Consider the following 16445-nt stretch of genomic DNA (forward strand, 5'->3'; position numbering starts at 1 on the left):
TCCTGGCCTGCAGTCTGTGGAGTGAAGTGAAGCACCAATACATCCCCTGCAGGCCAAGAGCCCACCTTTTCCAACATGCCCCGCAGGCAGTGGAGCGAAGAGAAGCACCAATACATCCCACAGGTCAAGAACCCACCTCTACTGTCCTGGCCTGCAGTCTGTGGAGTGAAGAGAAGCACCAATAAATCCCCTGCAGGCCAAGAGCCCACCTTTTCCAACATGCCCCGCAGGCAGTGGAGCGAAGAGAAGCACCAATACATCCCATAGGCCAAGAACCCACCTCTACTGTCCCGGCTTTCAGTGGGTATAGTGAAAAGAAGCACCAACACAGCGCCAAAACTCCACCTTTACTGTCCTGGCCTGAACTCTGTAGAGTGAAGAGAAGCACCAATACATCCCCCGCAGGCCAAGAACCCACCTATACTGTCCTGGCCTGCAGTCTGTGGAGTGAAGTGAAGCACCAATACATCCCACAGGCTAAGAACACTCCTTCACCATCCTGGCCTGCAGTCTATGGAGTGAAGAGAAGCACCAATACATCCCACAGGCTAAGAACACTCCTTCACCATCCTGGCCTGCAGTCTATGGAGTGAAGAGAAGCACCAATACATCCCCTGCAGGCCAAGAACCCACCTTTACCAACCTGCCCTGCAGTCTGTGGAGTAAAGAGAAGCGCCAACACATCCCACAGGCCAAAAATCCACCTTTATCATCCTGGCCTTTAGTCTGTAGAGTGAAGAGAAGCACCCACACATCCCACAGGCTAAGAACCCACCTTCACCATCCTGGCCTGCAGTCTGTGGAGTGAAGAGAAGCACCAAGACATCCCACAGGCTAAGAACGCTCCTTCACCATCCTGGCATGCAGTCTGTGGAGTGAAGAGGGACCAACACATCCCATAGGCCAAGAACCCACCTCTACTGTCCTGGCTTTCAGTGGGTATAGTGAAGAGAAGCACCAACACAGCGCCAAAACTCCACCTTTACTGTCCTGGCCTGCAGTCTGTGGAGTGAATAGAAGTACCAATACATCCCCCGCAGGCCAAGAACCCACCTATACCGTCCTGGCCTGCAGTCTGTGGAGTGAAGAGAAGCACCAACACATCCCACAGGCCAAAAACCCACCTTTGAAATGAAGAGAAGCACCAATACATCCCCTGCAGGCCAACAACCCACCTTTACCAACCTGCCCCTCAGGCAGTGGAGCGAAGAGAAGCACCAATACATCCTACATGCTAAGAACGCACCTTTACCATCCTGGCCTGATGGTAAAGAACCCACCTTTACCATCTTGGCCTGCCATCTGTAAACGGCTGTGGTTGAGTAAATCCCCACTGGCTGTCCTTTCTGGAAGGCAACTACATGAATAACAAAGGATCAGTGAACATTCATGTTAGTATATGCGTCCTTCACAAAATCACAGACAAAAGCACATGCATCATTCTTACCATCGGTGCTGAATTCTGTCTTCTGATCATGGGAAACCCAGGCTCTGAAAAATATGATGATGACATTTTAAATGACCCTTAATAACCTGTAGTTATACATATGTATATATAAAAGTGAACAGAATGCACGTTTTCAAGGTCATATTGTCCTTGAAAAAAACAAAAAAAGGCTGTGTATCAACCTTGATATTCTGGATCATCTCATGACAACAATAAGATGTAGCTTATGCACATGTACTGGGTTAGCCTGGTTGAGGTGATGACAGACATATACATCTGTACTACATACCAACATGTAGAGGAACTAGACTAGCAAAGGGCTTCAAGTATTTGGTTGCTAGAAGGATCTGGTACATGTACCTGTATTTGGTGTTCAGAAGCATGTGGTACACTGTCTTTTGTGGTCAGTAGCATGTGGTGTACTATTTTTGGTTGCCACAAGCATGTGGTGTAATGTCTTTAGTGACTAGAAGCATGTGGTGTACTGTCTTTTGTGATACTGATTGTGCTGTTGTCGGTGGGTCAGAAACATAAGGTATACTGTCTTTGGTGGTCAGAAGCATGTGGAGTACTGTTTTAGGTGGTTAGACGTATGTGGTGTTCTGTTTATGGTGGTCAATAGCATGTGGTGTACTGTATTTGGTGGTCAGAAACATGGTGTACTGTTTTTGGTGGTCAGAAATGTGGTGTGTTTTTCAGAAGCATGTGGTACACTGTTTTTGGTGGTGAGAAACATGTGGTGCGCGGTCTTTGGTGGTCAAAAGAATGTGGTGTAGCGTTGTGTGTGGGTCAGAAGCATGTAGTGTACTGTTGGTGGTAGTCAGATGCATGTGGTGTACTGTTGTTAGTGGGTCAGAAGCATGTGGTGTACTGTCTTTGGTGGCCAGTAGCATGTGGTATACTGTTTTTGGTGGCCAGTAGCATGTGGTGTACTGTCTTTGGTGGTAAGAACCATATTGGGTACTTTCTCTGGTGGTCAGGATAGTGACTAAAATCAATCCAAACCTGTGTCATCAGGACTTGAGACATCAGACCTTTCCCTGTTCATGGATGCTGCTACAATCTTTGACAATGGCCAGTTGGCTGCAAGAAACATAAAAGAAAAAATGGTAAATTGACAGTAAAAAGCCAAAAGACACAGAGTTTTTTGATCATGTGCAGAGAAAAAGAAAACATGTAAATAGTGGGAAACTTTACGACTAACAGTGCCATTATCAAGAATATTTCACTTGTAGAACAGCAGTTAGGCTTGGTAGTGCATGACCAGACATTCCCAGCAGATATCACTGTACGCCGTATGTACGCTGTACATGTATGAGGCCAGGTACCTGATAGTTAGGTCTGTACAACTGTGATTAGCGTTATACCGTAAGCAGACCAGGCCTCCTCAGCAGACAGCACTGTAGGTGGCCAGGTACCTGATAGTAAGGTCTGTACAACTGTGGTTAGCTTTATACCGTGAGTAGACCAGGCGGCCTCAGCAGACAGCACTGTAGGTGGTCAGGTACCTGATAGTAAGGTCTGTACAATTGTGGTTAGCTTTATACTGTGAGTAGACCAGGCCGCCTCAGCAGACAGCACTGTAGGTGGCCAGGTACCTGATAGTAAGGTCTGTACAACTGTGGTTAGCTTTATACCGTGAGTAGACCAGGCCGCCTCAGCAGACAGCATTGTAGGTGGCCAGGTACCTGATAGTAAGGTCTGTACAACTGTGGTTAGCTTTATACCGTGAGTAGACCAGGCGGCCTCAGCAGACAGCATTGTAGGTGGCCAGGTACCTGATAGTAAGGTCTGTACAATTGTGGTTAGCTTTATACTGTGAGTAGACCAGGCGGCCTCAGCAGACAGCACTGTAGGTGGCCAGGTACCTGATAGTAAGGTCTGTACAATTGTGGTTAGCTTTATACCGTGAGTAGACCAGGCCGCCTCAGCAGACAGCACTGTAGGTGGCCAGGTACCTGATAGTAAGGTCTGTACAACTGTGGTTAGCTTTATACCGTGAGTAGACCAGGCCGCCTCAGCAGACAGCACTGTAGGTGGCCAGGTACCTGATAGTAAGGTCTGTACAACTGTGGTTAGCTTTATACTGTGAGCAGACCAGGCGGTCTCAGCAGACAGCACTGTAGGTGGCCAGGTACCTGATAGTAAGGTCTGTACAATTGTGGTTAGCTTTATACTGTGAGCAGACCAGGCGGTCTCAGCAGACAGCACTGTAGGTGGCCAGGTACCTGATAGTAAGGTCTGTACAATTGTGGTTAGCTTTATACCGTGAGTAGACCAGGCGGCCTCAGCAGACAGCACTGTAGGTGGCCAGGTACCTGACGATAAGGTCTGTACAACTGCGATTAGGTTTGTAGGCAGAGGAAACCAGCACTGTCTGTGGCCAGGTATCTGACGATAAGATCTGTACAACTGTGGTTAGGTTTATAGGCAGAGGAAACCAGCACTGTCGGTGGCCAGGTATCTGACGATAAGGTCTGTACAACTGCGATTAGGTTTGTAGGCAGAGGAAACCAGCACTGTCGGTGGCCAGGTATCTGACGATAAGGTCTGTACAACTGTGGTTAAGTTTATAGGCAGAGGAAACCAGCACTGTAGGTGGCCAGGTATCTGACGATAAGGTCTGTACAACTGCGATTAGGTTTGTAGGCAGAGGAAACCAGCACTGTCGGTGGCCAGGTATCTGACGATAAGGTCTGTACAACTGTGGTTAGGTTTATAGGCAGAGGAAACCAGCACTGTCAGTGGCCAGTTATCTGACGATAAGGTCTGTACAACTGCGATTAGGTTTGTAGGGAGAGGAAACCAGAACTGTTGGTGGCCAGGTACCTGACGATAAGGTCTGTACAACTGCGATTAGGTTTGTAGGCAGAGGAAACCAGCACTGTCTGTGGCCAGGTATCTGACGATAAGGTCTGTACAACTGTGGTTAGGTTTATAGGCAGAGGAAACCAGCACTGTCGGTGGCCAGGTATCTGACGATAGGGTCTGTGCAACTGCGATTAGGTTTGTTGGCAGAGAAAACCAGCACTGTTGGTGGCCAGGTACCTGACGATAAGGTCTGTACAACTGCGATTAGGTTTGTAGGGAGAGGAAACCAGTACTGTCCTTGGCCAGGTACCTGACGATAAGGTCTGTACAACTGCGATTAGGTTTGTAGGCAGAGGAAACCAGCACTGTCGGTGGCCAGGTATCTGACGATAAGGTCTGTACAACTGTGGTTAGGTTTATAGACAGAGGAAACCAGCACTGTCGGTGGCCAGGTATCTGACGATAAGATCTGTACAACTGTGGTTAGGTTTATAGGCAGAGGAAACCAGCACTGTAGGTGGCCAGGTACCTGACGATAAGGTCTGTACAACTGCGATTAGGTTTGTGGGCAGAGAAAACCAGCACTGTCTGTGGCCAGGTATCTGACGATAAGGTCTGTACAACTGTGGTTAGGTTTATAGGCAGAGGAAACCAGCACTGTCGGTGGCCAGGTATCTGACGATAAGGTCTGTACAACTGCGATTAGGTTTGTAGCAGAGGAAACCAGCACTGTTGGTGGCCAGGTATCTGACGATAAGGTCTGTACAACTGCGATTAGGTTTGTAGGCAGAGGAAACCAGCACTGTCGGTGGCCAGGTATCTGACGATCAGGTCCGTACAACTGCGATTATGTTTGTAGGCAGAGGAAACCAGCACTGTAGGTGGCCAGGTACCTGGCGATAAGGTCTGTACAACTGCAATTAGGTTTGTAGGCAGAGGAAACCAGCATTGTCGGTGGCCAGGTATCTGACGATAAGGTCTGTACAACTGCAATTAGGTTTGTAGGCAGAGGAAACCAGCACTGTCGGTGGCCAGGTACCTGACAATAAGGTCTGTACAACTGTGGTTAGGCTTGCAGGAGGAGGAGACCAGGCAGCCTCAGCAGACAGCAATGTATGCTGTTCTAACAGCTTCCACAAACTTACATGGGCGGGTGGACTTAATCTTTGTGACAGATCTGTTACACAGATATTCACGCAGCTTGTCGACTTTGTCAGGGTTCAAACAGCGAGTCTTTGAGCCTGTGAAGACAGGTGAGGGTATCTCTGGCACATACAGCGAGTACAGATCTACTTCCCTAAATGCATGAAAGAAAATACAGAAAAATATTAAATACACACAGACAAGGTCATATCTCTCATCACAGACAATCTCATATCTTACCTCACGTCAAACTATATCCTATCTTATCTCACTCTCGTCAGACAATCTAATATCTTATCTCTCAATCGTTATAAAGACAATCTCATATTTAATCTCTCTCGTCACAAAGACACTCTCATATGTTGCCTCTCTCTCGTCACAGACACTCTCATATATTGGCTCTCTCTCGTCACAAAGACAATCTCATATCTTACCTCTCTCTCGTCACAAAGACAATCTCATATCTTACCTCTCTCTCGTCACAAAGATAATCTAAGATCTTACCTTTCTCTCATCATAAAGACAATCTAAGATCTTACCTTTCTCTCATCACAAAGACAATCTGATATCTTGCCTCTTTCTCGTCACAAAGACAATCTGATATCTTACCTCTCTTTCGTCACAAAGACAATCTTATGTCCTACCACTTTCTCGTCAGAGACAATCTCATATCTTACCTCTCCCTCGTCACAAACACAATCTCATATCTTACCTCTCTGGTGACAAAGACACTCTCATATCTTACCTCTCACTAGCCACACAGGCAATCTCATATTTTACCTCTCAATTGCCACAAAGACAATCTCAGATGCATCTTATCTCTCTCTAGTCACAAAGACAATTTCATATCTTACCTCACTCATCAAAAAGACAATCTCATATTTTACCTCTCACTTATCACACAGACAATCTCATGTCTTACCTCTTACTGGCCACAAAGACAATCTCATATCTCCCCTCTCACCCATCACAGACAATCTCATATCTTACCTTTCACTTATCACACAGACAATCATCTTACCTTTTACTCATGACAAAGACAATCTCATATCTTACCTTTTACTCATGACAAAGACAATGTCATATCTCACCTCTCACTTGCCACAAACACAGTCTCAAATCTTACCTCTCACCCCTCACTGTGTTGAGATTTCGGTGGTCTTGAGGTGAGGTATTGCTGAACAACTGGAGTTGCTTCAATTTTTCTCTCACCGTGTCCAGCTTCCTCTGCTGAGATGAAATCAAGGACTGGTTACTTTTCACCGTCCTATAAAGCAAGTCACTTCTCGGCACACGGAGGCCTCTTCAAAATAAAGTCAAATGATAACATGAATGCTCCATGTAGTTCCAGTCATACATGGGCATGACATACGTGACATTTTCCTTACCACTGTGTTTCAGGAACAATTCAGGCATAACAGGGAGAGGAAGAAAGGTGGTCATATCGTGAGAGAAAGACAAACAGAGATACTGAACACAGAGGATTCGTGTAGTTCGACTGATGGACACTTTCATCTCACATCTGTGATGTATACATACACGTATATACTGACATGTTTGAGTGGCATTTAGAAGTTGGAAAGAAGGTACACTGGAAAAGTCTTTTTTATGGATATATATTCATATATACAATAACTTCTTGGTTTATTAACACGATTTTGATGTAGTTACTAACATCATTATCAGGTCCACATCACTTGATTGTGTATAAACTGCATTCTAAACATGAACAAGCCTCAGTGACCTCTCACCTGTTCTTGGTGTTTTTCTGCTCCTGGTACTCCTGCCACTGGTGATCCAGCACGAGCTCCACGTCACGCAGTGTGTTCTCCACAAACTGGTACTGACGCTGCAGATGTCGCTGCTTCTGAACGCTGCTAGGGTCCAGGCCACGCGCCTGCAGCAGCTCTCGGTAATGTTGGTCCCGGTTCCGCTCTAGCTTCATCCGGCATTGCTCCACAGAACAAAACATGTCCAGAGTTTGTGCCTTCATGTCGGAGATCTCTTTATGCTGATTCTATCAACCACAAAACTTCATCTGAATCAAACTATACACTCCAGACTATCACGAGACGTCTTCTGCATCATTCTACACACTCAAAGATATCAACAAACTTCACCTGCACCAAACTATACACTCCAGACTATCACTAAACTATACACTCCACACTATCACTAGACTTTGTCTGTATCAAACTATACATTCAAAGACATCAACACACTTCACCTGCATCAAACTATACACTCCAGACTATCACAAGACGTCTTCTGCATCATTCTACACACTCAAAGATATCAACAAACTTCACCTGCATTAAACTATACACTCCAGACTATCACAAGACATCTTCTGCATCATTCTATACACTCAAACATATCAACAAACTTCACCTGCACCAAACTATACACTCCAGACTATCACTAAACTATACACTCCACACTATCACTAGACTTTGTCTGTATTAAACTATACACTCAAAGATATCAACAAACTTCACCTGCACCAAACTATACACTCCAGACTATCACTAAAGTATACACCCCACACTATCACTAAACTATACACTCCACACTATCACTAGACTTTGTCTTCATGGAACTATACACTTAAAGATATTGACAAACTTCACCTGCATTAAACTATACACTCTAAACTATCAATAAACTATACACTCCAGACTATCAATAAACTATACACTCCAGACTCTCACTATATTTTGTCTTCATTGAACCATACACTTAAAGATATCAACAAACTTCACCTGCATTAAACTATACACTCCAGACTATCAATAAACTATACACTCCAGACTATCAATAGACTATACACTCCAGACTCTCACTATACTTTGTCTTCATTGAACTATACACTTAAAGATATCAACAAACTTCACCTGCATTAAACTATACACTCCAGACTATCACTAAACTATACACTCACCACTATCACTAGACTTTGTCTGTATCAAACTATACATTCAAAGACATCAACAAACTTCACCTGCATTAAACTATACACTCCAGACTATCAATAAACAATACACTCCAGACTCTCACTAGACTTTGTCTACATCGAATTATACACTTAAAGATATCAACAAACTTCACCTGCATCGAACTATACACTCAAAACTATCAGCAAACTTCATCTGCACCAAACAACACACTAAACTATACATCCAGACTATCACCAAACTTCACCTGCACCAAACTATACACTTCAGACTACCACTAGGCTTCGTCTGAATCAAACTATACACTCAAAGTTATCAGTAAACTTCACCTGCATTAAACAGGGTTATTACAGGTATGTGAAAATGAAATTCATGGAGTTTTTTTGTCATTTTCAAGGCCAGTTAAACATACTATGGTGCAAATTATAGACTATATTTTAAGTCTGAATTATAGATGCTTTAATTCGCATGCATGTATAATGAATGGAACGCTTGCTTTTGCAAGAAATATCTACCCTTCACCTCTGTAATGCGACACATTCTTTGACCTGGCCTTGGCTCAGTAAAAAAATGAATGCCATATATCATTATGCAGGGCTTCCTCTGGGTCAGTATATTTTTAGCCAGTAACTTTAGCCACTCATCAGATTTTGTAGTAAATACTATTTTTCTTTACCCATACTTCCTTAGAGGCCATGACTTGTAGGTCTGGAGTTTATCAAACGTTACATTTAGAACAATTGCCCTCAAAATAATGGACCAATGCTTGGCAGCATGTTTTTGTTTTTTTGAATAAAAAATCAATCCTTTCTTTAACCTTTCTGTAAAATCCTAGTAAAATGTAATTTCCTCTATCAGAAAAATTTGTTATGCAATTACTTTGTAAATTCTATTTAAATGCAACATTATGATCAGTACATTGGAGTAACACCGTCTGACAGGAGAAAACCAGCGTACAATTTAATTTAATTCGGATCCAATAAAAATAGTTTATTAAGTGGAAAAGTTTAAATTTTTCATGGGAGTTAGCTTCATTTACAGGTGTTACTCTACGTTGATTTATCTCTCTTGATAATTTTTTTTTCTTCAAAACTGGCGATGAAAGGCATCCCCACAATGCCATGATCACATGCGTTAATTAACAAAAATGATTTCAAGCAATGAAAACTCTCATGGTGGATGTGTATAATGTTTGTATTTCTTCTTAAGTAAATAAATTTGTCGCCAAAAACATTCGCAATTTTTCAAATTTTATCGCCATGTCAAAAAATTGTTCTGAATTTGCAACAATGGCGAGTGCCAGCGGAAGCCCTGATTATGGGAAAATTATCTCCTGACTTGGCTGTCAGCAGACAATATTTAAGTTTGGGACAAACTAAGCTTTTCAAGGCGTTTTCAGGAGTATTTGTCTCTTTTAAGGGCTTTCAAGTACTTGAAAATCAAATTGTATTTTTCAAGCAGTTCAATGCGCTTCAAGGACTGTGCGCACCCTGTTAAACTATACATTGCAGACTATCACGAAAATTCACCTGCAATAAACTGCACACTTCAGACTATTACTAAACTATACACTCCAGACTATCACTGAACTATACACTCCAGAGTATCACTAAACAATACGCTGTAAACTATCACTAAACCATACACTCCAGACTATCACTTAACTATACACTCTAGACTATCATTGAACTATACACTGCAGACAATCACGAAAATTCACCTGCAATAAACTGCACTATCCAGACTATCACTAAACTATACACTCCAGATTATCACTGAACTATACACTCCAGACTATCACAAAACTATACCCAGACTATCACAAAACTATACACTCCAGACTATCACAAAACTATACACTCCAGACTATCACAAAACTATACACTCCAGACTATCACAAAACTATACACTCCAGAGTATCACTAAATTATATGCTGCAAACTACCACTAAACTATACACTCCAGAGTATCACTAAATTATACACTCCAGACTATAACTAAACTATACACTCCAGACTATCACTAAACTACACACTCCAGGCTATCACTAAACTATACACTCCAGACTATCACTAAACTATACACTTCAGACTATCACTAAACTATACACTCCAGACTATCAATGAACTATACACTCCAGACTATCACTAGACTATACACTCCAGACTATCACAAAACTATACACTCCAGGCTATCACTAAACTATACACTCCAGACTATCACAAAACTATACACTCCAGGCTATCACTAAACTATACACTCCAGATTAGCAATGAACTATACACTCCAGACTATCACTAAACTATACACTCCAGACTATCACTAAACTATACACTCCAGATTATCAATGAACTATACACTTCAGACTATCACTAAACTATACGCGGTAAACTATTACTAAACTATACACTCCAGACTATCACTAAACTATACACTCCAGACTATCACTAAACTATACACTCCAGATTATCAATGAACTATACACTTCAGACTATCACTAAACTATACGCGGTAAACTATCACTAAACTATACACTTTAGACTATCACTAAACTATACACTCCAGACTATCATTAAACTATACACTCCAGACTATCAATGAACTATACACTATAGACTATCACTAAACTAAACACTCCAGACTATCACTAAACTATACACTCCAGACTATCACCAAACTTCATCTGTACCAAACTACACACTCCAGACTTTCACTAAACTGTACACTCCAGACTATCACTGAAGTAAACACTCCAGACTATCACTGAAGTAAACACTCCAGACTATCACTAAACTATACACTCCAGACTATCACTAAACTATACACGCCATACTATCACTAAACTATACACTCCAGACTATCACCAAACTTCATCTGTACCAAACTACACACTCCAGACTTTCATTAAACTGTACACTCCAGACTATCAATGAAGTAAACACTCCATACTATCACTAAACTATACTCTCCAGACTACCACTAGAATTCGTCTGCATCAAACTATACACTCAAAGCTATCAGTTAACTTCACCTATACTACACTACACACTCCAGACATCACCAAACTTCAGTCTCATCAAACTATACGCTGGAAACTATCACCAAACTTCACCTGCATTAAACTATCCACTAAAAGCCATCACCAAACTTCACCTGCATTAAACTATCCACTAAAAGCCATCACCAAACTTCACCTGCATAAAACTATCCACTAAAAGCTATCAACAAACTTCACCTGCATAAAACTATCCACTAAAAGCTATCACCAACTTCACCTGCATCAAACTATATACTTCAAACTGTCACCAATGGTGTCTTTGTGTACAGAGGAACCTGTCCTGCCTGAGTGGCGTCTTAGCTTGGCAGTGTGCAGAGTGTTGTATCAGTGTACAGAGGAGACGGTCCTACCTGAATGGTTTCTAAGCTTGAAAGTGTACAGAGGAACCTGTCCTACCTGAGTGGTGTCTTAGCTTGGCAGTGTACAGAGGAGACTGTCCCACCTGAGTGGTGTCTTAGCTTGGCAGTGTACACAGGAAACTGTCCTACCTGAGTGGTGTCTTAGGTTGGCAGTGTACAGAGAAACCTGTCTTACCTGAGTGGTGTATCAGTGCACAGAGGAACCTGTCCTCCCTGAGTGGCGTCTTAGCTTGGCAGTGTGCAGAGGAACCTGTCCTACCTGAGTGGTGTCTTAGCTTGGCAGTGTACACAGGAAACTGTTCTACCCAAGTGGTGTCTCAGTGTACAGCCCTACTCGAGTGGTGTCAAAGCTTGGAAGTGTACAGAGGGACCTGTCCTACCTGAGTGGTGTCTTAGCTTGACAGTGTATTGAGGAGTCCTTCCTGCCTGAGTGGTATATCTCAGTGTACAGAGGGGCTTGTCCTACCCGAGTGGTATCTCAGTGTACAGAGGTGCTTGTCCTATCTGAGTGGTGTCTTAGCTTGGAGGTGTACAGAGTAACCTCTCCTACCTGAGTGGTGTCTTAGCTTGGAAGTGTACAGAGGAACCTGTCCTACCTGAGTGGTGTCTTAGCTTGGCAGTGTACAGAGGAACCTGTCCTACCTGAGTGGTGTCTCAGTGTAGAGCGGTCTGTCCTACCAGAGAGGTGTTTTACATGTACCTTGGCAGTATGCATAGGAACCTGTCCTACTCGAGTGGTGTCTCAGTGTACACATGAACTTTTCCTCCTTGAGTGGTGTCTCAGTGTACAGATCAAGGAATGTATCCTACTTGAGTGATGTCTTGGCTTGGAAGTGTACAGAAGAAACTGTTCTACCTAAGTGGTGTCTTAGCTTGGAAGTGTACATAGGAACCTGTCCTACTTGAGTTGTTTCTAACTTTGGAAGTGTTCAGAAGAACCTGTCCTACCTGAGTGGTGTCTTAGCTTGGCAGTGTACACAGGAAACTGTCCTACTTGAGTGTTGTATAAGTGTACAGAGGAGACGGTCCTACCTGAGTGGTTTCTAAGCTTGAAAATGTACAGACCAACCTGTCCAACCTGAGTGGTGTCTTAGCTTGGCAGTGTACAGAGGAGACTGTCCCACCTGAGTGGTGTCTTAGCTTGACAGTGTGCAGAAGAACCTGTCCTACGTGAGTGGTGTCTTAGGTTGGCAGTGCACAGTGGAACCTGTCCTACCTTAGTGCTGCCTTAGCTTGGCAGTGTACATAGGAACCTGTTTTACCTGAGTGGTGTATCAGTGTACAGAGGACACTGTCTTACATAAGTGGTGTCTAAGTTTGGAAGTGTACAGAGAAACCTGTCCTACCTGAGTGGTGTCTTAGCTTGGCAGTGTACAGAGAAATCTGTCCTACCTGAGTGGTGTCTCAGTGTAGAGTGGTCTGTCCTACCAGAGTGGTGTTTTACATGTACCTTGGCAGTATGCATAGGAACCTGTCCTACTCGAGTGGTGTCTCAGTGTACACATGAACTTTTCCTCCTTGAGTGGTGTCTTAGCTTGAAAGTGTACAGAGTAACCTCTCCTACCTGAGTGGTGTCTCAGTGTACCGATCGAGGAACCTATCCTACTTGAGTGGTGTCTAAGCTTGGAAGTGTACAGAGGAGGCTGTCCTACCTAAGTGGTGTCTAAGCTTGGCAGTGTGCAGAGGAGATTGTTCTATATAAGTGGTGTCTTAGCTTGGAAGTGTACAGAGGAGACTGTCTTACATGAGTGGTGTCTAAGCTTGGCAGTGTACAGAGGAGACTGTCCTATCTGAGTGGTGTCTTAGCTTGGAAGTGTACAGAGGAAACTGTCCTATCTGGGTGTTGTCTTAGCTTGGAAGTGTGCAGAGGAGATTGTTCTATATAAGTGGTGTCTTAGCTTGGAAGTGTACAGAGGAGACTGTCTTACATGAGTGGTGTCTAAGCTTGGCAGTGTACAGAGGAGACTGTCCTATCTGAGTGGTGTCTTAGCTTGGAAGTGTGCAGAGGAACCTGTCCTACCTGAGTTGTTTCTAACTTTGGAAGTGTTCAGAAGAACCTGTCCTACCTGAGTGGTGTCTTAGCTTGGCACTGTTCACAGGAAACTGTCCTACTTAAGTGTTGTATCAGTGTACAGAGGAGACGGTCCTACCTGAATGGTTTCTAAGCTTGAAAATGTACAGACCAACCTGTCCAACCTGACTGGTGTCTTAGCTTGGCAGTGTGCAGAGGAACCTGTCCTACCTGAGTGGTGTCTTAGCTTGGAAGTGTACAGAGGAACCTGTCCTACCTGAGTGGTGTCTTAGCTTGGCAGTGTACAGAGGAACCTGTCCTACCTGAATGGTGTCTCAGTCTAGAGTGGTCTGTCCTACCAGAGTGGTGTCTTACATGTACGTGTACCTTGGCAGTGTGCAGAGGAACCTGCCCTACTCGAGTGGTGTCTCAGTGTACACATGAACTTTTCCTACTTGAGTGGTGTCTTAGCTTGAAAGTGTACAGAGTAACCTCTCCTACCTGAGTGGTGTCTTAGTGTACAGATCGAGGAATCTATCCTACTTGAGTGATGTCTTAGCTTGGAAGTGTACAGAGGAAACTGTCCTATCTGAGTGGTGTCTTAGCTTGGCAGTGTACAGAGGAACCTGTCCTACCTAAGTTGTTTCTAACTTTGGAAGTGTTCAGAAGAACCTGTCCTACCTGAGTGGTGTCTTAGCTTGGCAGTGTACACAGGAAACTGTTCTACCCAAGTGGTGTCTCAGTGTACAGAGGAACCTGTCCTACCTGAGTGGTGTCTTAGCTTAACAGTGTACAGAGGAGACTGTCCTACCTGAGTGGTGTCTTAGCTTGGCAGTGTACACAGGAAACTGTCCTACCTGAGTGGTGTATTACCTTGGAAGTGTACAGAGGGACCTGTCCTACCTGAGTGGTGTCTTAGCTTGACAGTGTATTGAGGAGTCCTTCCTACCTGAGTGGTATATCTCAGTGTACAGAGGGGCTTGTCCTACCCGAGTGGTATCTCAGTGTACAGAGGTGCTTGTCCTATCTGAGTGGTGTCTTAGCTTGGAAGTGTACAGAGTAACCTCTCCTACCTGAGTGGTGTCTCAGTGTACAGATCGAGGAACCTGTCCTACTTGAGTGGTGTTTTAGCTTGGAAGTGTACAGAGGAGACTGTCCTATCTGAGTGGTGTCTTAGCATTGGCAGTGTACAGAGGAACCTGTCCTACCTTAGTGCTGTCAGTGTACAGAGGAGACTGTCCTACCTGAGTGGTGTCTTAGTTTGGCAGTGTACAGAGGAGCCTGGCCTACCTGATTGGTTTCTAACTTTGGAAGTGTACAGAAGAACCTGTCCTACCTGAGTGGTGTCTCAGTGTACAGATCGAGGAACCTGTCTTACTTGAGTGGTGTTTTAGCTTGGAAGTGTACAGAGGAGACTGTCCTACCTGAGTGGTGTCTCAGTGTACAGATCGAGGAACCTGTCCTACTTGAGTGGTGTTTTAGCTTGGAAGTGTACAGAGGAGACCGTCCTATCTGAGTGGTATGTTAGCTTGGCAGTGCACACAGGAACCTGTCCTACCTGAGTGGCGTCCTAGCTTGACAGTGTATTGAGGAGTCTTTCTTACCTGAGTGGTATCTCAGTGTACAGAGGGGCTTGTGCTACCTGAGTGGTGTCTTAGATTCACAGTGTACAGAGGAACCTGTCTTACCTGAGTGGTGTCTCAGTATAGAGAGGTCTGTCCTACCTGAGTGGTGTCTTTGAGTTCCTGGTTAAACTTCCAGATCATGGCTGTACAGCGTGTTAGAAGCTCCTTCTCTTGCGAAATCCCAACGTGGGTGGTTATTGCCCGGGACCTGCCTTTCATTTCTCGCATCTCCTCCTCAAAGTGGGCAAGCTGTACAAAGACAACAGAAAAATTCAATGCACTACCAGTGCCAAGATCCCAAAGCACAAACCTTCTGTCACAGCTAAATATAACAATTCTCTCAATACAGACAAATGGTTGATACATGTACATGCATCCAAGTGCGAATCTGGATCACCATCAAAATTTCATGCACTCAATCCACGTTTGTCAAGCAACTGAAGACATAAAGTCCTAGTTCAGCGAAATCACATGCTTTCAAAAAGTAAAAGTTTGGTATATGCTTTTTAAAGTGAGTAGATGTAAAAGTCAATTTTTAAAAAATACAATGCCTTTTTAGTGTTTTTGTCAACTTTCAGACTTGCTCCAAAACCTGTTTGCACTTGGTAATTTCCAACGACAGAGCCTAAATAATAAGTCACAAGTAGACAATGTGAGTTTGGTAGCCATATAGTCAACAGTGGAGGCCAGTGAAAGACGTGCCCAAAAACTACATTGAACAGCATAACATGAGTAAGCTATGCGAGGAGAAACCTCCACAACACCACCATAGAAGACAATAGAAAGAATTTCCATTAATGTATAATTCTCACTCAGTCATTGCATATCCTTTGGAAAATAAATGTACACTGACAAAATCTAAGTACTGACCAGTCATTTCTTTCTCAACTGCACGATTGCAGATCTCATAGATACACATATGCTACCAAATAAAACCTTGGTGTCCAAAAAAGAGATTTGAACTAAACTAAACTTTCTTTGTCACTGAAGCCAGTATTTCAAACGCTCATCTCTGTGTCATCAGCTAAGCTTCCAGG

The 16445-nt window shown here is 43.6% G+C and overlaps 1 protein-coding gene across 1 annotated transcript in view; it reads right to left on the reverse strand.

The window, feature by feature from the left end:
- Positions 1 to 15658, reverse strand: part of LOC135480351 (nuclear pore complex protein DDB_G0274915-like) — a 53140-nt gene extending 37482 nt beyond the window's left edge. The window contains exons 1-6 of the mRNA XM_064760179.1: positions 15508 to 15658; positions 7153 to 7418; positions 6528 to 6704; positions 5404 to 5555; positions 2453 to 2530; positions 1448 to 1491 (exon numbers count right to left, since the gene is read on the reverse strand). Coding sequence (XP_064616249.1) covers positions 1448 to 1491; positions 2453 to 2530; positions 5404 to 5555; positions 6528 to 6704; positions 7153 to 7418; positions 15508 to 15636 — 846 coding nt within the window. The 5' untranslated portion in view covers positions 15637 to 15658. The remainder of the gene's footprint in view (positions 1 to 1447; positions 1492 to 2452; positions 2531 to 5403; positions 5556 to 6527; positions 6705 to 7152; positions 7419 to 15507) is intronic.
- Positions 15659 to 16445: the final 787 nt, after the last annotated feature.

Source organism: Liolophura sinensis, chromosome 13 (assembly GCF_032854445.1).
Source record: "Liolophura sinensis isolate JHLJ2023 chromosome 13, CUHK_Ljap_v2, whole genome shotgun sequence".
Classification (NCBI taxonomy): Eukaryota; Metazoa; Mollusca; class Polyplacophora; order Chitonida; family Chitonidae; genus Liolophura; species Liolophura sinensis.